Below are 20,277 nucleotides of genomic sequence, written 5' to 3' on the forward strand. Positions count from 1 at the left end.
TGTTATGCACATTTACTTATATGAGAAAATCATCATGCTTCCCCTTGATGTTCAATATAGTGTATGTCATTTATGACAAGTTAAAACAGTAGTGTTTTTATACCCAAGCCCATGTTATTAAACTGAGTGTCTATTGTCAGTTTAATACTATTTGTTCAGAATATGATTGTTACATTCTGTGACATTTCAAGTTCAGGCTTCTATTGTTTCTCTTGAACAACTTTGTCAGTTTGATGGCATGTATAAACATTAGTTACCTTGGTAATCACTTAAGTATTATATATGGTCAAGCTGTGTTACAAAAAGTACAATTGAAGTTGAAGGAATTACATGACCTTTTATGCATATTTACTTGTATAAGAAAATCATCACGCTTCCCATTGAGGTTCAATGTAGTTTATGTCATTTATGACAAGTTAAGACAGTAGTGTTATTATACACAAGCCCATGTTATTAAATCCTGTCTTTAATATCTACATTCAGCAGACTGCTTCATCTTATATGATGATTATATATTTTATGTCTAGATTTACTAAAATCATATATTACATAACTATTGTGTGTGTGTGTGTGTGTGTGTGTGTGTGTGTGTGTGTGTCTTTTTCGTTCTTTTTTTTTTGGCTGTTGCTTAGTTATTTGAGAGACCACAAGCTGTAATGCTTATTCTTATTATTAGCTCCTTCCAAACATGTTTATACAGTCCAAAGACTTTAAATTATGAGACCCTTCTAGTTTCTTATTTGTTATTATACTTACATGCACACATATCAGTACTTCAAGCACGGACAACAATACCCATCCAAATTTGCCAGAATATCATTCACTAGTTCATGTGGTGTGTTTCCATGCTGTTCTTAAAATATCCAAACCAATATTTGTTCTGTTCCATTTTACCAGCCTGTTCCATACAGTGGCCACTCTGCAAGTGAACCACACAATACACCTTCCATTCCCACAGATATTTCCATGAAAGAAATCTGATGACTCTCAGGAATGTCTCGGCAACCCCAAACACCCCTAGAATCAGCTATCCCCATATGTCCAACGCATCCGAGCAAGCTCACCTCCCGGACCACTTCAAAGGGTTCTGCAGAAGACCAGTGCTCTTAATCTTTCACAATAACTCAGACTTCCACTCTTATGTAAGTCCTTAATGTGTTTGAACCAAAATACATTTTAAATATAAAATTGCACTTATTATTTTTTTCTTTTTCTTTTTATCAAAAATCAACTGAATGTGTACATGTGGTTTAAAACAGCCCCTTTATTATATATATATTTTTTAAAAACCAAAAACTTAATTGCCGAGAATCATCTCGGAGGCTCCTCAGAGCCATTAAGCATTATCGTCACTCTGTCACCATAGCAACCTGGGAGCATCTGTTTCTGTTAGTTTGTTTGTACTGCATACCAGAGGCTCGCGATGCACCTGAAGCAAAGCTTCACTTCACTGCAACTTCAAGCCTAAATTCCCCTCCCTTTCAGCGAGGTAGCAGCCAGGAAGGGAATGGAGAGTAAACCGATAAGAAAAAAAACCTCCCAACAAGCCGCCACAACAAGAGATAACACATTCTTCCAGCCTTCCCACCTCTCACTCAGCAGATGTATAAACAAACTATTCTCCTTTGTCTAGAAATGAAAGAAATACACTAGTCTACTGTAATTCCAAGTTCAAAGAAATTGTATAATTGATACTAAATACCTTATTGTAACCTTACTAATTGTTTTTTGGAGCTTTTCTCCCCAGGACTCCATTGAAAACGGGCTCTTTTTGGCCCAATGGACTATCCTGGTAAACCAACTGAAAATAAATAAAAATAAATAAATTCTCTGCCAAAATATCCCAAATCACAGTTTTATCCACCCCCTTCCCCTGGATCCAGGCTAAAACACCAAATGTCTCTTCCTAATACACAAGCATCAGTAAACCTCGATCACAAGCCGCAACCCACAGCTTCCCGGAGATGAAAATGGCAACATACAACAGCTGCCAGACACAGCTGCATCCACACACACCATGTCAGGCAAATCAAACAGCACACTAAGATATGATATTTGCCATAACTGATATTAACTATGTTTAGACAAAATAATAATGACATTTGTACTAGCTGCCAGGCACAGCTGCATCCACGCACACCATATCAGGATTGATCAAACAGCACTCAAAGCTATGATACCTGCCATAACTGATATTAACTATGTTTAGACAGAATAATAATGACATTTGTACTAAGAGCTTGCTACTATTATTCAACCAGGATATACATGACATTTCTAAAGCATACTTTAACTGAAGAAGGCATTAGTCTCCATGACAGCATTTTTTTTCAAAACACTCTACTGTTACTGCTATTATATATGAAGTTTAGGGTTACCACCTGTCCCACTTTGTGAGGGACAGTCCCTCTTTGGGCAGTTGTGTCCTGCAAAAAAATTTAAAAAATGGCAAATGTCCTGAGATTTTAGGACAGAAATATTTCCTGTATTTTCTTTAATAGTTGCATAAAACAGTTATTTTGTATCTGAAACACCTAATTGTTATAAGAAACAGAATAAGCAACTCAAATGCTACAAGAATAAGTTTTTATTTTGGCAAAAAAGTGAAATTCTTTCATTTGTACTTGCCGTGGATATGTTTTGCCCTGCAAAATCTTATGTTTCTACAAAAAATGTCCCACTTTGGGCATTTGAAAAGGTGGCAACCCTAATGAAGTTAATTTGTTACATTTGAGTCTGAACTCTGATGAATGGTGCCTTGTTGAATTAGTTAATTACTTAAATTATTATAAGTAAAAACAATGAAAAATGAACAAGTTAAGTATTCATTGAGTTCAAGTAGGGGAATAGAAGCGTGTATGTTTATATTATATGCTGTTTTGTTTGGCTTATATATAATGTAAATAGTAACCCATCTTGATCTACCTTTGTGAAGAATTACTGGACTCTGAACATTCTGAATAAATTATTACTGTTTCTCAGTTGTTTAACAAACCCTCCTTTTTTTAAATAAAAAGAGATGACAAGTGATGTACCATATCAGCTGATACTTTGAGAGATGTAGTTATGAGTTATTTTTTTTTGGGAGCTATCTTTTTTTTTTTTTTTTTGTGTTTTTTTCTTCTTTCATAAGTCCAAGGATTTTTCTTTTTTTTTCTTTTTTTGTTTCTAGGGACATCCATTTCTTCTTCTGGGATTTTCTTTATGTGTTTTTGTTGTTGTTAATAGCTTCTTTCTTTCTAGATTCATTAAAGGTTCTCTCTCATTTCAAAAAAGTATTTTTATCTTGGCTGGAAAGGCCAGCTGTGCTTTAATGTTGTTTTGTTTCAACAGTTTTATTATTGGCCAGACTTTTTTCCTTTGTTTTAGTATTCTGGAAGAATAGTCATTGTCAAACCTTATCATGCTTTGATTGTATTTTAAGTGTGATTTTCTCCAATCAGATTTTAATATTAGTTCCTTTGTCTAGAAATGAAAGAAATTTTATAACTATGGATCTAGGTGGAGTACTTGTTGAGTTAGAAGCAGGTTTTCTCAGTGCTCTATGCACCCTTTCAATTCCAAATGAAAGTCCCTCTTTCAAGTCTAAAAATTCAGGAATCCAGGTTAAGAATTAAATAATATCTTCTCCTTCAGTGTTTTCAGGCAGACCAAAGATCCTTGTGTTGTTTCTCCTTTCCCTGTTTTCTAAGTCATCTATTTTGTTAAGCAGCCATGTATTCTGTTTAAGCAGAAATTCTTTTTGGAATTCTTCCTCTTTGAGTCTCCCTTCAATGTCATTCAGAGAAGTCTCTATATTTGTTATTTTTGTATGGTGTTGCTGTAATAATGCCTTGAGTATTAGTCTGTTTTTGAGAATTTAATTTGAGGTTTTCCAAGTCATTTTTAAAGCCATCCATCATCAAAGATAGTTCCTGTGAGGTAGATGTCATCAATTGTAGTTCTTTTTTCAAAGCAGCATCTGGATGAGAATTCCTTGAGTTGTTCATATTCAGTGACTCAACATATCTCCAAGTTACTTGACAGTAGAATTTTTGTATATCTCCACCAAAATTGATATTTATGTAGTTTAGTAGCTTATCTATAGATGTTATGTAGTCCAATCTCGCCTACATTCTTACCCATGGGTTCGGAGCCGAATATTGGCTCCGACTAGGCCAAACTTTTCTAGCTCGAAGTCTTCTATTGGCTGGGCTAAGAAGGTATCCCATAGTGCACTGCTCCATTTCCCCAGATCTCATTTGCCGCTTGTGTAGCTCGGACATGGTCTCGCTTGGTTGTGGCTAAGTACCTTTTTCTAATTCTTCTTGAGAGAATTTGTTGCAAATAAAAGCTATTTTAATAGCTATTTCTATTTGGTTTTGTTTTGGGTATATTTTGTAGTGTGATTGTTGTTTGTGTGGTATCCTGCTAGCTGTTCCAACGGGCTAGGCCCATTTCAGTTAGAGGACCTAGTCCATCCCCTTGCTTGTCCCTGTGTTTGTCTTTAGTTCTAAAACCATTTAAGTTAGAGGTTTTAGTGTTTGTCTTCCTTGTGCTGTAGGCTAGTTCACTTTAAAAAAAAATGTTTTATTTAGAGGTTTCAGCCCTAGTCCTCTTAGAGTGTATCCCTTCTGAGAATTGTGTGTGTTGTTGTTTGTGTGAGATTTTGTTCCCACGCTTAGTAGTGGTTTTTGTGTGCCTGCAGTTGTTCCAGTCAGGCAGTGATTTATTCGTTGATTTGGTTTTTTGTGACTATTGTTCAGGATGTCCAAAGATTCCAAGGAGCACAAACCTTCGGGTTTTAAAAAGTGCTCTAAATGTGGTTACAAGATGTCCATCACCGATGGACATTCAGTATGTGTTTATTGTCTGGGAGCAATCCACCTGCAGGATTCCTGCAGCTTCTGCCATGCTTTTATTTCCAGGGTGCTCCAAGAAAGAAAGAATAAGTTAATCCTGAAGGGACTCTTAAAACCCTTGTTTGAAGAGGTCATGGATTCTGCTTCCAGTTCAAAATCTAAATCCATTAAATTAAAAAAGAGATCTCCGGCTCCGTCAGTCTCCTCGGAGCCACCGGACAAAGTGATGATACTAGCTTTGATCTCCTTGGCTCCACTGTTCTTGGGGCCGCAGGAAGTGTCGGTGTTGATGGAACCGGCATCAGCTCCAATTATATTGGAACCTCTTCAGAGCCGATCACCCGGTACTAGACCAGTGTCTCCTGAGAGGAGATCCAGATCTCCCTCCCTGTCCTCCAAATCCTCCAGGACACTTTCAGATGTGGATATCGATAGGGTGGTGCAGTGCAGTCACCGGTTTTGGCTAAATTGTTCTCCGCTCCGTCCCAGTCAGCTCCAGAGCCTGTCCCGATACCTTCTTCGATTCCTCCTCTGAGCGCATCTCTGTCTTCGGAGCTGGAATGCTCCGCTCCATGTGATGTTCCTAGGTCAGTGCCGATGAACCTTCTGGGCTCATCGGTGCCGACATCTGCTCCGACCCCGTCGGCGCTGTTCACGGGGTTCGGGACCTGGGATTCCTCAGTCGGGCCCAAGGGGGACACCTCGGGACACCTGTCGGTTCTGAGTCTCTCGCTCGGTGCCTTGGCTCGTGGAACCCCGGCTCCTGTCATGATCTCGGAGGCTGGACGGTCCTCGGATTCAGGGGGGCCAGCCTTTGAGGCCATGTGGAGTGCGCTGGACAGATCTTCAGCCACATCATGTGGGTAGGTCATTCTGTCCCCTACCACTCCGGTGAGAGCCTCTGATCACCACCTATCTGTAGACAGCGGAGCCCCAAGGCCTAGGGATACCCCCATGAGTAGTCCCCAAGTTTCTGAGGGCCCCTCAGAGTTTTTGCCTGAGGAGCCCCCTAGAAAGAAAACATGCAATAGGAACCACATAGACTCCCAAGATGAGTCTCAAACCTCAGATACCAACCTGGAGGAATCGGAGGGGTCCCCCAAGTCATCCTCTGACGATGTTTCTTTCTCCGACATCCTGGAGATATTGAAGGAAAGAGGTGACTGGCCACCCAAAACCCCCTCTGAGGAAGAGTCGGTCTTCCTTAAGGCCTTTGGTGCTCAGCCCTCTGCCTCCTGGGTGTCCCCACCCTTCGACGAGCTCCTCGATTTAATTTGTCGGAGGGTGTGTGAGAACCCTGATTCTTTGAATCCGTACCCAGGAGACCCAATAAATTTCTGTCTGCTCCCCTGGGTAAGGAGTTTTTGTCCAAGGGAGTCCCTGTAGATGCCATGGTGGTGGCGGCAGCCACTCAGAAGGAATTAGCTGAGACTTCTTCCTCCGTCCATCCTTCTAACAAGGAGTGTAGGACCATGGACCGGTATGGAAAGCGTACCCTCTCGTCAGCAACCTTTACCTTACGGTCGCTGAACTACCTGTCTCATTTTACTCGACTCCAGAGAGATCTCATCAAGGAGTTAGGAGATACTCTCACGGGTAACGTTCCTGAGGTGGTGGCTCAGACAGTTAACGCCCAGGTCTCTACCCTCAACTCCATCGTTAACTCCTCCATGCGGCTCATTTCATATGCAGCCGAGGGAGCGAGTAGGGCAGCAAGCTCAGGAGTCACCCTTAGGAGGCAAGCCTGGTTGTGCCTTTGTCATTTCGCGGAGGTCTTCAAGTCTTCTTTCACTGACACCCCCTTTGACGGCTCTTCTTTGTTCGGAACCAAGGAGAAAGACACCCTCACCAGGTGTGAGCAAGAGGGAAAGACTCTGTCTGCTGTAGGGGTCCGTTTTTCCCTTCCCTCTAGGCCTTATCCCAAGGCCCAGAGAGGTGGGAAGATGCGGTTCAAAAAAATCACAGAGATTTTTTCCCGGCGCACAGGGTGAGCCCCCTTCCAGAGGCAGAGGAGGAGGAGGTTATTCAGGGAGACACTGCCCTAGAAGCAGAGGGGGCCCCGCAATTCGGGAGACCACGATTCCTTTCACGGCTCTCCCTACCATCGTTCCTGATGGGAGAACCGACTGTGCTTCTCCGGAGCCATTCGGGGGTTGAATATCGTTATACCCAGAAGCCTGGCAAAGCATCACACAGGACTGATGGGTATTACGAATAATTTCCGGAGGTTATGTCATCCTCTTTTCGTCAGAGCCCCATCCAGTCAGAAAAATCCCGGATGTTCCACCCAGTCAAAGGGATCACGCAGCTTCAGAAGTTTCAAAGCTGCTAAAGAAAGGAGCCATCCAGCATGTCCCCTCAGACCAGATCGGATTAGGGACTTACTCAAGATTCTTTTTGGTGCCGAAAAGAACAGGGGACCTGAGACCCATATTAGATATCAGCCAACTGAACAACTATGTACAAAAGTCCAAGTTCCGTATGGTCACACTACAGTCAATTCTCCCGTTGTTGGGAAAAGAAGTATGGATGTGCTCCATAGACCTCAAGGATGCTTACTACCATATCAAAATAGACAGGACATCCAGGAGTCACCTACGCTTCCGGCTGGGAGCCAGTAATTTTCAGTTTCGAGCCCTGCCCTTTGTTCTCACCACAGCCCCAAGGGTGTTTGCCAAGTGTATGGCGGTGGTGACAGCTCACTTGAGACGTCAAGGATTCCAAGTGTTTCTGTATCTGGACAACTGGCTCCTCACCGCCCCCACCAGGTATCTACTAATCCAAACCAGGGATGCTACCATCACTCTCTGTCAACAGTTAGGCATAACACTGAACTGGGAAAGATCTGCCTTGTTGCCCTCACAGCGTGTCATTTTATAGGAGCAGAGCCAGACACCGTTCAAATGCAAGCCTTTCTACTGCAGGAAAGAATCAGGGTCTTACAGCAACAAGTGCATGCCCTGCTACCCCTGAGGAAAGCGAAGGCAAGATGGGTTCTCCAACTGCTGGGGACTATGGCAGCAACAATCATGTTAGTCCCTCTAGCGAGATTGCACATGAGGCTCCTTCAATGGCTCCTCTTTGCTCTATGGTCTCTCCAGAAACTTCCACTTTCCCACCCTATTTTGCTCACGGACAGATGCAAACAGGATCTCAGTTGGTGACTTTGCACCAGCAATCTGGACAGGGAAAAACCCTTGGTTCCACTACCCCCAGTTGCCACAGTGACCACGGACGCCTCCCAGATGGGGTGGGGGGGCATTATCTCGGCAGGACAGTCCAAGACACATGGCAAGATCACGAGATACATCTGCATATCAACGTCCTAGAGATGAGAGTGGTGCTACTTGCGTTGCAGGGACTTCAGAGCTTTCTACCTCTCTGGACTATCACAGTACACTCGGACAATATGTCAGTGGTGTGGTATCTGAACAAACAGGGAGGAACCAGATCATGCCCCCTGTGCAGAGAGGCCATGCGAGTGTGGCAGTGGGCAGTATCTTCCCAACGGTTTCTGGTGGCAACGCACATTCTTGGGAAGTCCAATGTGATAGCAGACAGGCTAAGCAGAGCTATTCTGATGCCTTACGAGTGGTCCCTGAATCGTCTAGTGGCAGAACAAATCTTCAGCAAATGGGGTTACCCTTGCTGCGACCTTTTTGCCAGCCCCCTCAATGCCAAATGCAGCAGCTACTTCACGCTGATCCCCCCACAGGGGGAGTCGCCCAGGGACGCTCTAGTCCATGATTGGCCCTCCAGTCTGCTTTATGGTTTCCCTTCATTTCCATTGCTATCAAAAGTGATTCAGAAAGCTCTAGCCTTGGGAAGCAGAATGATTCTGATTGCTCCACACTGGCCTCATCAAGTCTGGTTCCCCTTTCTCCATCCCTACATTGTGGACACACCTTGGACTCTGGACCCACAACCAGACTTACTGACACACATGTCGGGACAGTTCCACCCCTCTCTACGGATCCTCCGGTTGACAGCCTGGCTACTCCACTTCCGTCGTTAGTTAGGCTTCATCATTTTTCACTTGAGGTAGTTCATATTTTATCTTCCTCTCATAAGCCCTCTACTAGGAAGATTTATTCCAGCAAATGGAAGAGGTTTTCTATTTGGGCTCATACCCAAGGAATTGACCCTTACACAGCTCCAATTGCCTCGGTCTTGGAGTTTATGTCTACGCTTTTCCAGCAGGGCTCAGCGTCCACTACCATTAAAGTTCAGTTGGCAGCAATTTCTAATTTTCATGTTGCTAATGAGCCTAGTCTGATGGTTCACAGACTCTGTAATGCTTTCCTGAAAGGCACCCTGTTACTCCGTCCTCCCGTTTCAGAACCAATCATGCCCTGGGATCTAAATTTTGTTCTGCAAGCCCTTACCTCTCCACCCTTTGAGCCTGCAGCTACCTGTGACTTAAAATTCTTGACCTGGAAAACTGCCTAATTAATAGCCATCACATCAGCTAGACATGTCTCAGAAATTCAGGCTCTTTCTATCAAACCTCCATACTTGATCTTTCATAAAGACAGGGTTTCTCTTAGACCAAACCCTTCCTTTCTTCCTAAAGCGGCGTCCATATATAATCTTAATCAATCTATTGAGTTGCCAGTGTTTTCCCCCACCTTTCAAACAAGGCAGAATTTAAATTTCATCAATTGGATGTACACAGACAGTTTCTATTTGCACAGAACCAAAGATATACGAAAATCTGATCAACTGTTTGTCTCCTTTTTGGAAAACAGAATTGGGTCCCCTGTCTCCAAGATCACCCTATCCAGATGGATATCAGATTGCATCTCTTTCGCTTATTCCTCAGGGGGGTAAAGACCTGCCGTTTCCAGTCAAGGCTCACTCTACTCGGGCTGTATCCACTTCTACAGCTTATCAGGCCAGATTGTCTATGGATGATATTTGTGCTGCAGCTACCTGGGCATCTCCTCACACCTTTGTTACTCATTACAAGCTGGACATGGTATCTAGGGGCAGGTCTTCCTTTGGTTCCACAGTACTCAGGAGTATCTTCCTCTGAGCCACCCAGGATGTAGGTGCTGGGGACGCTGTCCCACGGGTAAGAATGTAGGCGAGATTGGACTACATAACATCAAAAACTTATGTACTCACCATAACATTCGATGTATGTAGTCTATCTCACCTCACATTCTTACTTACCCTCCTACCTTCCCCCTTCCTGGAGGATCTGGAGGTTAGGTCTGTTTTTTAGAGCTCCCTTCACCTTTACTTTATTCCTATTTACTTGGATGTTGTTATGCATGGGGTATGACTGTGGTGGTTCGCAGCAAACTAGATCTGGGGATATAGAGCAGTGCACTATGGGATACCTTCTTAGCCCAGCCAATAGAAGACTTTGAGCTAGAAAAGTTTGGCCGAGTCGGAGACGATATTCGGCTCCAAAACCACGGGTAAGAATGCAAGGCGAGATGGACTACATACATCGAACGTTATGGTGAGTACATAACTTCTTGATTTTTGACGTTTTAAACTTGAAAATAATAACATTTTCCTATATTATTATAGTAGGTTATGGAGCTCTCAAAATTCACTGCTCTCAGTTGGCCATCTAGGCTCCGCACCCTTTTCTTTGGTTTTGATAAGTGATGTAACCTGTGTTAGACCTTCTGCATCAAACCCTTCACTTCACAGGCACTCCATAACTTCAACTTCTATTTTTTAACTTCTACTTTACTAATCTTCTTTTCTACATTCCTTGTTTGTGATAGTATTTTTTTTTATTGTGAAATTTCCATATCTGGATGCCTTTGCCTGTATTTCTCTTCAAATATCTTGGGAGCTACCTTCTTTCTATTGATTAATTTGGCTTTTGTCTTTGCATAAATATTGCACCATATCAAAATTATTTTTCTTTCCCATGTCCATATTTCTTTTTTATACTTTTCAAATTTCTCTAGGTTTTGTTGTTTATATTTTCACACTTCCTCAAATGCTTCTTTTTTCAAACAAATCAAAGTTTCTTGAGCTATATACTGTTTTTCACAAATCTGTTGTATTAATGAAGGCAATTTTTTATTTGAGGCTTTTGATAGTTTTTTTTTTTTTTGGGAAGTTTTTTTCTCTCCTCTAATTTCTCTTTTAATCTTTTTGTATATTTTGCATCTGGAAATTCCTGGCTTTTTGGATAATAGTAACAATAGATAATTTATTTCTTATTCTCATTAGTCCACTCTATCATGTTTATGGCTCTTCTTTGGCCTGTTAGTTTTTGTGATTTTGTGTGGAGTGCCACTTCCTTCTACAACAGGGGCCCATAATGATTATTTCCATGGCCTTACGTATGAGGCTAGTCATGTTTATGACTGGAATTGCCAATGTCAGTAGATGGTCCCCCTTTGTGCATAGGGATTTCTGTTGTATTCTTCCATTCTGCCAGGATTTAGCCAGTCTGCAGGCTGTGGTTAAACAAGGATCCAAGTGAGTTTTCTAGGTCATGTTTTAAGTTGTTTAAAAGGCAACTTCCAGTGTTGTCTGGTCCCATTGATGCCATTCCTTTTGGCCTTGAAGAGTGCAGAGATGACCTGCTCTCTTGAGATAATAGGCCAAGAAATGGTGGCAGGTATACTTTGGGGGATGACTGGAGGAGACGGGGGGGGGGGGTGTTTGCTGCAAATCTGTCAGCTAGCAAGTTGGCTATTTTACTCCTGTTGAGTATGACTGGTGCCATCCAGAACCAGTTCAGTGCATAGCTGGGTTATTCCCCTTTAAATTTCTTATGGAGTCAAAGAATGTCTTGTGATTATCGTTAGCTAGGGAGGCTATTTTTGTTTCATAATTAGTTTTGGAGGACCTGACAAGATTACTAATTTTTCTTCTTTCTTTAGGCTAGAGAGGGATTTTTCCTCTGCAGAACCAGTTCCCTCTTGCTTTTGGGCATTAGTTTCTTTCTTTTGTTGTGTAGCCTGTGTTCAAGTGGGCTTTGAAACTTCTTACACCATCGCTTAATAGGAGGTAGTTTGTCTTGGAAAAATTTGCAAGCATTTTTGAGCTTGTTGAGGTATCTGGCCATCTTATTACATCAGAAGATACTGATTTAAGGTCCAGTCTTACCAGGGAAGACATCATGGGGTGCAGTGCAGTGCTCTCCCATGATAGTGAGTAATGTGTCCAGGATATTTGAGACTGTCGTGGGTGTGCTGACTAGCAGTTCAAGAGCATTTACATTGACAAAGTCCAAGAATGTTTGAGTCAGCACATTTGTGGTAGTGTATGTTTCCCAGTCAATGTTAGAATAATTACATTCATCCATGACTAAGATGTTGGGCTGTATGGTTAGTGACTCCATTAATTCCAGGCATGTGGTATGCTTTTCTTGGTTCTTGGTGGGGACCTATAGCTAGCTGTAATGTGGTAGGGGATTTTGCCTAAGGTTAACTGGACATTGAGTAGCTTGAGTGAGTCATGCTGTTTGACAAGTCTTCAGATGTACTTATCCTTAATGAAGATGGATACACCTCCTCCTTTTGTTCTTTCATGCTCAGTTTCTCGTCTGAATGTATGGAAGGCATTGTAGCCCAGCATGGTCAGGGTGCTTTCCGTGGTTTTGAACCATGTCTGAGTGACTGCACAGAAGTCAACAACTTCCAAGGTGAAGGGTGCTTCAGGAGAGTGCAGTTTCTTGTTTAGATGCCTAGCATTAAGCAGCAGTACCTTGAGTTTATCTAGCGAGGATTCTTTTATGTAGGGAGGTTGGTTAAAGGCACAGTAAGGCTGGCTAATGCCTTTGCCAGTATCCAAAAACCTAGAGGAGGCAGGTGCAGACCATCTCTGTCAAAGCACCATGGGCTGTACACCATGTTATCCCAGGCTGGCAGATATTGCATTCCCCTTCGACTGACACCAGAATCTAAGCTAATTGTTAAATTCGATAATTTTTTGTTTGTATTTGGCATCATCCTTAGAGAAGGTAGCATGCTGCTTAAAGCTAGGCTTATACCTGCCTGTGACACATAATCTAAGAGCTCAGTTATGTCTGCCATCAAATAGTCCAGAGACGTATGTCTTAAGTCATTCACCCCTACATAGACTATGATGGAGTCATACTGCTTCTTGTGGTTGAGTGACTTGAATGCTTAAGTGACTTGACAGATCCTAGCACCTGACAGGTACAGTAGCGTACCACAATCCGCTCCTTATCCAGCCTGGTGAGTGTCTTACTGTGGAGTCTCCTATGACCAGTACTTTGGGTCTTGTGGTGTTACATGTTATGAGCTTATTTGTTATGACACTGGTGTGTGTGTTAATATCAGTATGTGCAAGTGATTTCTGACGGCACTATTTGGAAGGTCTCTGGTCATTTTGTAAGTAACTAATGAGTACTTGCGCATATGTGAGTTTGTGTCCTATCCTTATTTAATGTGAGAAGAGATATGTGTCTGCTGACAACCTGTTTGGCATTTGATTTGTTCATATGTGAGAGTCTTGCTTCCAATTTCGTAGTGTAACTGCAAATCTCACAAAGTATTTGTTTGTTTCAGGAATAATTGGTTGTCAGTATACTTGAAACAATTGCTGCATTGTCTCAGGATGCCCATATCCATCAGGCTGCCCAGAGAGATGATGGGAAACTGCCCATCCATGATAGGTTCTTAGTGCAAGTTTTATTAGGGAAGGGAATTAGTTAATTTGACAGGGCTGTGCTGGTAGCTCAGAGACTTCAAGAGGGACCTATACTTTGTGTAGGCTAAGGATGAACAATAAAGCACCACCAGAGTAGCAGAAAAGCTTGGAAGGGTTTCACTGACAGTTGTTAAGGGAAAAAAACTAATCTTCAAGGCTTTTGCATCTATACAGGGCACTGCTAACCACTGCTGTGCAGAGAGCAGCACTGCGCAAGCTCAAGGTTTAAATATGAGTAACGAGGAACACGTTTTCAAGCTCCAAATTATAACTATCCATCAGGAAAGCACAGAATATGCCTTCCACCAGCAATCCCTAACTCAGATAGGTTAGAACAGCACACTTCTGCCACAAGAGTGTAGAAAAAACCTTATTAATGTAGAATGACTGATGGAGCTCAAGTGTAAGAAGACCACACAAACTAGCTACAATAGCCCTAGGACTATCAGATATAGTGTAAAACAGTGCAATTAACTACTTAAAGCAACAGTAGACAGTACGGTTTTATTTGAAAAGTGCAGCAAAAAAAAAAAAACAGTAAACTTTAGAAACTGCTAATGTAGAATTGCAATTAATAAGGGATGTGCAAAAAAATACTTATTTTTGTCTTTTGACTACTGGATTGCTCTAAATGAAAGCAGATTCTCAGCACTTCTAAGCCAAGTTGTCAAACAACAAGCAGCTCTGAGTAATTATGCCAAAGCCTTTGCAAATGTGAGGCTTAAATATGAGCAAAGGGGAACAGGTTTTAAGATAACAACCAATCATGAAAGCACACAATAAGCTTTCCACCAACAATCCCCAGCTCATAAAGGTTAGATCAGCACACTTCTGCCAAAGAAGTGCAGAAAAAAACATTCTTAATGTAGAATGGCTGGTTTGGAGTCCAAGTGCAAGAAGACCGCACAGCCTGGTTTCAACAGCCTAGCACTTCAGATACAATGCAGAACAGTGCAATTAACTACTTGAAGCAGCAGTAGACAGTACATTTTTTATTTGTTTTTAAGTGCTGCAAATTGGGAGTTCTTCAATTGTTTTTTTTTTTTTTATCATTGCTGATGTTTGAAATTATTACATTTTAAATGCATTTTAGCTGTTATGGTGGGAATAGTGAATAAATGCTTTCATTGTCTTTCATATCTCAGAAAGTTCTTGACCACTGTATTCTTTTTATGCTGCAGGATTCTCAAAAGCAAAAACTCAGAGTTTCCAGAAGGCTCTTTTGTTGAGGCTAATATTGGCTGGAGGACTCATTCCATTTCTGATGGCAAGAACCTAAAGCTTATGCTTCCTGACTGGCCATCAAACATTCCAAGGTCGCTGGGACTTGGTATTATCGGCATGCCTGGGTAAGACTTATATCTGTACCAGTGAGTAGGTTTTTGTATTCTGTATATAAATATCAACGATCAACATGTTTTGGTAGAACCATCATACAGCAGTAATGTTAGTCTTGTTTAGCTATTGCTTTAGCATCTCGTTAGGTATTTTGACCGGCATATCTTAAGTGCAAAATTATGTATATGTTACAAAATGTCTGCATAATGCTATGAATTTTACTGATAAAGCTAATAACCTGAGTTTTACCAGCAGAGTGCATGACAGAGGGTTGGCTGGAGAGAGTGATTAATTGATAGCTGACCTTCTTTGTACAGATATAGTGAGCTGAGCTGAAAGGACTCAAGGAAGTAGCTACCAGGTGTGCGAAAAGTACAAAATAAAACTTTCTTCCCTGGAAGGTACCAGGGCAGCAGTAGCAGCAGATGGGTAACCAAAAAGCTTTCTTTACGAAACCCGGTATAGCTTTCCACTTGCAGGAATGCATTTGTTGTGAGTAGTGGCTGATAGTGTTGCAAACGTGCTCTGTGGGAGCATGTCTGGCATTGTTATGTGGTTACAGCATAAATTATGTGCCAGCCTTGGGTACCTGACAGAGGAAATAAATTAGGAAATTAACTGGCAATTTTTTATGTCTACTGGTCACAGAGCTGGATTTGCAGGTGAGGCAAAAAAAAAATGTTAAAAATTACTTATTTTTGTGTTTGGAAGTTGTGCATAGCAGTCCATTATATACTACGAGTGCCAAACCATCAGGATGGATTTTAACTCTGGTCATTAATCACATCTCATTTTTGTCCAGATAAAGTGAATGTTTCCTGTTTTATTGACTTGGGTGGACTGCTGATTAGCGATTTGTTTAGTCCCTAACTTGCTGAATCAAAGTGGTTTAAGAGTATGCACTGATTGAATGGCCAAGTTACTCTGATTAAAAAGAGAAGGCAAGCTGTTAATTAAATAAACTTTCTATTCTGAGGTTGTGTAACATTGGAGTTAATACTTCACAGTGACTAATGTGTGTGTGTGGGGGGGTTAGGGAGTGCAGCCACTCAGCAAAAGATTTTCTTAGTGTGCACTTTGTTCTTTCAACAGTGTATATAGGTCTTCTTAATGGCTTGCATTTTCCCCAGTTTAGATACAGTTAATCAGGTGTCAGCAAAACAATATGCAGTAAATTATCAGTCTATTAAATCATCGGATTTAATTTAACTGATATCATGTGTAACACTGGCTGCTTATAAAACACTGTATTTTGTACACCCTCTTTTCAGTATAGGTAATAAGAGCAACACTTTTGATTTAGCTATGTTTAATTTCTCCAATTGCTTTTTTAATACTTTGTCAGGAACGAACCCCTTCCTAAGTTAAGGGATAATTAAAGTTCAAGAAACCAGTTTTGTTTCAGTCTTTGATGTTAACTAAGAGTGCTGTTCTCAGCACCAAGCGTGCCATGAATTGCCTCCTTCTGTAGTTCATATGAAGTTATCTATAGTAGCAACATATGTATGTATACTAGAAAATTCTTTTTTTTTTTTAATATTCCCAGTTGCTCCTACTTCCACTGGAACTATCTGGGTGTCCTTATTCCACATAACATGTTCGACTTAATTCTTGTACGTCTTGATATTTTATGTATTTCAATCTGTTGCTGGGAAAACTAATACTATAACTGGTTTTGTCCTTTTCTTGTTTCTATTTTCTTAACAGTTTGCATTACAGTATCTCAACTGATCAGTATTTCTTCATTTGCAGTAAACCTTTGTGGATTTTGTTTTCATTGCTTGTCAGCTACCTGTGTGTTTTAGTGTTTATACAGTCTCCAGTATAATAACTTTAACACATAGTTGTGTCTTTCATTATATAAATCCTCAGCCTTACGTATATTTCAGCCTGCAACAAAATGTGCAACTGTCTGGGTTCCCTACTACAAAACTTACATTTGTCTGTATTTTCTTCTTTTTCTATAGATTTTGTGAGCCATCTTTCTATGTATCCCACTGTCTTGAGCTGCTTTTATTAACTTTTCATTTTCTGGTTTAAATTCACATCATTTGAGCATCAACACAATCAAAATGTGCTTGTTCCAGCTGTTTTCTATACTTTCCACTATAATTGTGGGCTTTCCAGTTTTCTTATCTTTGTTTTTCCCCTGGAAGGCATTGTCTGTGCTTTTTAAAGACAGTTGTGCCATGCCTCTACTGATCACAAAGTAATGGACTTGTGGTACTGTGTTTTCCATTCTTGCACTGTAAATAGTCACCTAAAGAGAGCTATTTTAAAAAAGCTCCTAATTAGAGTAAGCTAATTTTTTTTTTACATAAGATGATCTCAGCTGAAGATATGCTTAGGTAAAAGAAGAGGAAAATCAGAGCAAAATGCTGCTGAGAACATGGACAAAAGGCAGTGTACTGAGAATCAGAGTCCCTGATCTGCATTCACAGAAAAAAATGCCAGAAGAAAAAACACTGCACTCTCCCCACACACCCCAAAACTCCTTGGTTGCACCAACTTGAAGAAAGGGGAAATTTCACAAAAAAGGCATCACTACTGGCACAACTCAGCGAAAGTGATTCCCTATGGAGGAATTCTGATCGTCAATGACTTGAACCTCAGACAATTGAAACTCGGGCATTCAGTCTTCATTCTCCAGTGTAACAGCTGCTTTACCTTTTCAGATGCTTTATCTCTAAATATGCAGTACTGTGTTTTCTTTTCCCTCCCTTTCCAGATTCCATATCACATTATTAACTTCTTATCAATCCTTTTGTAGATTTTCATTTGTAGATCCCTCTCCTTAATGTCCATCCTGGTCCTAGTCCAGTTTTGTGGACACCAGTGACAAAGATTTTCTGGCCATTTCACCAGAAATGTTGCATTAGAATGGCAGGCACCAAAATGAGGAATTTCTCCTTTTTTCAAGGTGTTAGGGAATCCCAGATGTTCTTCATTAAATCACTAATTGTGAAGTATCCTGCTAAGGCTGCCATACATCTGACCAATTTTTTACACAAGCTTTGGCACCTTCCTCTCATGATATATGTCCAGCCCACAAGATGTACATGACACTGCGTGCAGGCACATGAGGGACACATGTAAAAATCCTCAGAACTTTCTTGATTCCATTCCATGAAGACCATGTCTCTTACTGTGGTCTGTCAGTCATATGGCCTGTGCCAATTTCATTCTTGTGGGCAAATAAGTATTTTTGTTGGGGACCCTTCCTCTCTTAGTTAAACTTTTAACAAAAAATTGTTGACTTACATGTCATCTAGGAGAGGGAAATATGACTATAGTTGGCAAATCCCCTGTAAGGATAATCCTTCCTACTGTTTGTTTGGTTTGGCTCTGGACCATAATTATAGGGAGTGCTCTGTGTGTAAATCCGCTGTCCCTAAAACTATTAAAAGTCATTTAGCTTCCTTAAATCTTGAAAACAAATGGCTTAAGGAATTAGTGTGAGGGAAGATGTCCTCCAAGTCTTCACTCTTGGACATTTTTAAATACCTGTGTATAAGGCATAAGAAACAGAAGGAGTCAGTGGTTTCCTTTGTCTGGTAGAAATCATACATCACATGACGAGTCTGCTGACAACTCGGCTACTTATATACATACATACAGATGTTTCAAGTACGGGCATTTAAGCCCTTCTAGCTTGTCAATATGCCAAAACACTTGTTCCCATAATAAATGTCCAGGCTGTTCTTAAAAATATCTAAACTGCTGCTTGCTTTAATGTAATTTGGTAGTCTGTTCCAAGCATCAGCTACTCTGCCAGTGAACCAATTAGTACACTTCTCATTCCTATAGAATCTTCTACATAAGTTATCTGATGATTCTCTAGTACTTTTTGATAACCCCAAACATTCCCAGAGGTAGTTGTCCCTAAATGCCCTATATACCTGAATAAGATCTCCTCTTAAATATCTGTTAAGAGACACTGTACAAGTTCAAATATTTTAGTCTTTCATAATAACTTAGAGTTTCACATCCATGGATGCCCTTAGTATATTTCCGCTGCACTCTTTCCAGTTTATTCATGCTTGTTTTCCTATAGAGTTTCCATATTGTTATTCCATACTCAAGTTTGGGTCTAATATAACTAACAAACAATGACTTCATTACGTTTGATTTCCTAGACTTTATAAATCTTTTTATACAACCTATAGTTCTATAACTATCATTAGCCAATTGGTTGATATGATTAGAAAAACTCATAGCTGAATCTACCCATATACCCAGGTCCTTAAATGAGTCTACAGTTTCAATCATTGTGTGCTGTATTAAATATTCACCTTTCAGTTTATGTCTCCCAAATCTCATATGCTTAGTTTTTGATGTATTTATCAACATATTATTCTCCTGTGCCCAAATGGTCAATTTTGTCAAATTATTTTGCAGACATGCCTTATCTGTAACACTTGTAATCAGTTTACCCAATTTCAGGTCGTCAGTATATAGACTGTAGAACACCTCAGATGAAAAAGTAAGGTCTGAAAGATACAGTACTTCTTCTGCTTCAGCTAGCTAGACCACTCCAGAGGCTGCAAGACACAGGGTTGAGGCACATCTCTTACAATTTAACAGCTGGCTGTTGAGGCTGCAAAACGGGAACCTCAGCTTGTTATTTCTGAGGTTCTGGGAGGTGTACCACAGATTCACATCCGAGAAAACGTACCAGATACCCTTATGTAGGTATGTGAGAAGTCTATTTCTATTGACATTGTATCTTTGGATGCACCAAGAAAAGAGGATGTAGAACATTAAGCATGCTAAACCTTCTGTTTCTGTCTTGCAGATCAGCAACAAAAGTTGTACAACTTTTTCCAGGAGCTTTTTAAGTCTTGGCGTCTCTTAAGCCACATCAGTTTTGCTCCCTCCTTGTTCCACACCTCAGAAAAGATAGAGCAACACCTATTCTCAAGATGAGGAATCTTCAGATTTTGATGTTAAATCACAGGCTTATTTTTCCCACACTCAGTCTTCTGCTGGATATGTCAGACAAAGAAGAAACTTTCTTTTCTGACTCATTTCAGCTGGAGAAGAAAACAAGTTATAGACATTTAGAAGATATATTATGACACTTTGAATATGGACATCCTTATGTCTTCTTCAGTTCTAACTGCATTAGATGTCTTGTAAGCTACCTTCCTCTGTGCATCTCTAGCAATTGAATCACAGCCACCCTTACCTAAAAGTAGATATGTTTTATAAAGTGCTAGATTTAAATATTTTATAGGGATCCATACACTGATCCAGCTGTGATATCAGTGGACTCTGATAAGGTCTCCAAACTATTGTCATCTAGTAGTACACTACCAAATGATTAAGATGTAGAAGTATGGATGGGTATAGAAAGAAGGTATACACCTCTGACAGTCTTTCTTTCTGACCCATAAATTACCAAACCTCCATGACAAAATTCCTGCTGGTTATTTTTGACAGC

The 20,277-nt window shown here is 40.7% G+C and overlaps 1 protein-coding gene across 2 annotated transcripts in view; it reads left to right on the plus strand.

Moving 5' to 3' along the window:
* LOC122793217 (prostaglandin reductase 1-like) overlaps nucleotides 1–20,277 on the plus strand; it is a 660,880-nt gene that overhangs the window by 287,448 nt on the left and 353,155 nt on the right. For both annotated transcript variants that reach the window (XM_044061056.1, XM_044061057.1), the window contains exon 5: nucleotides 14,678–14,845. In XM_044061056.1, the coding sequence (XP_043916991.1) occupies nucleotides 14,678–14,845 (168 nt within the window). The remainder of the gene's footprint in view (nucleotides 1–14,677; nucleotides 14,846–20,277) is intronic.

Source organism: Protopterus annectens, chromosome 2.part0 (assembly GCF_019279795.1).
Source record: "Protopterus annectens isolate FY-2018-M chromosome 2.part0, PAN1.0, whole genome shotgun sequence".
Classification (NCBI taxonomy): domain Eukaryota; kingdom Metazoa; phylum Chordata; order Ceratodontiformes; family Protopteridae; genus Protopterus; species Protopterus annectens.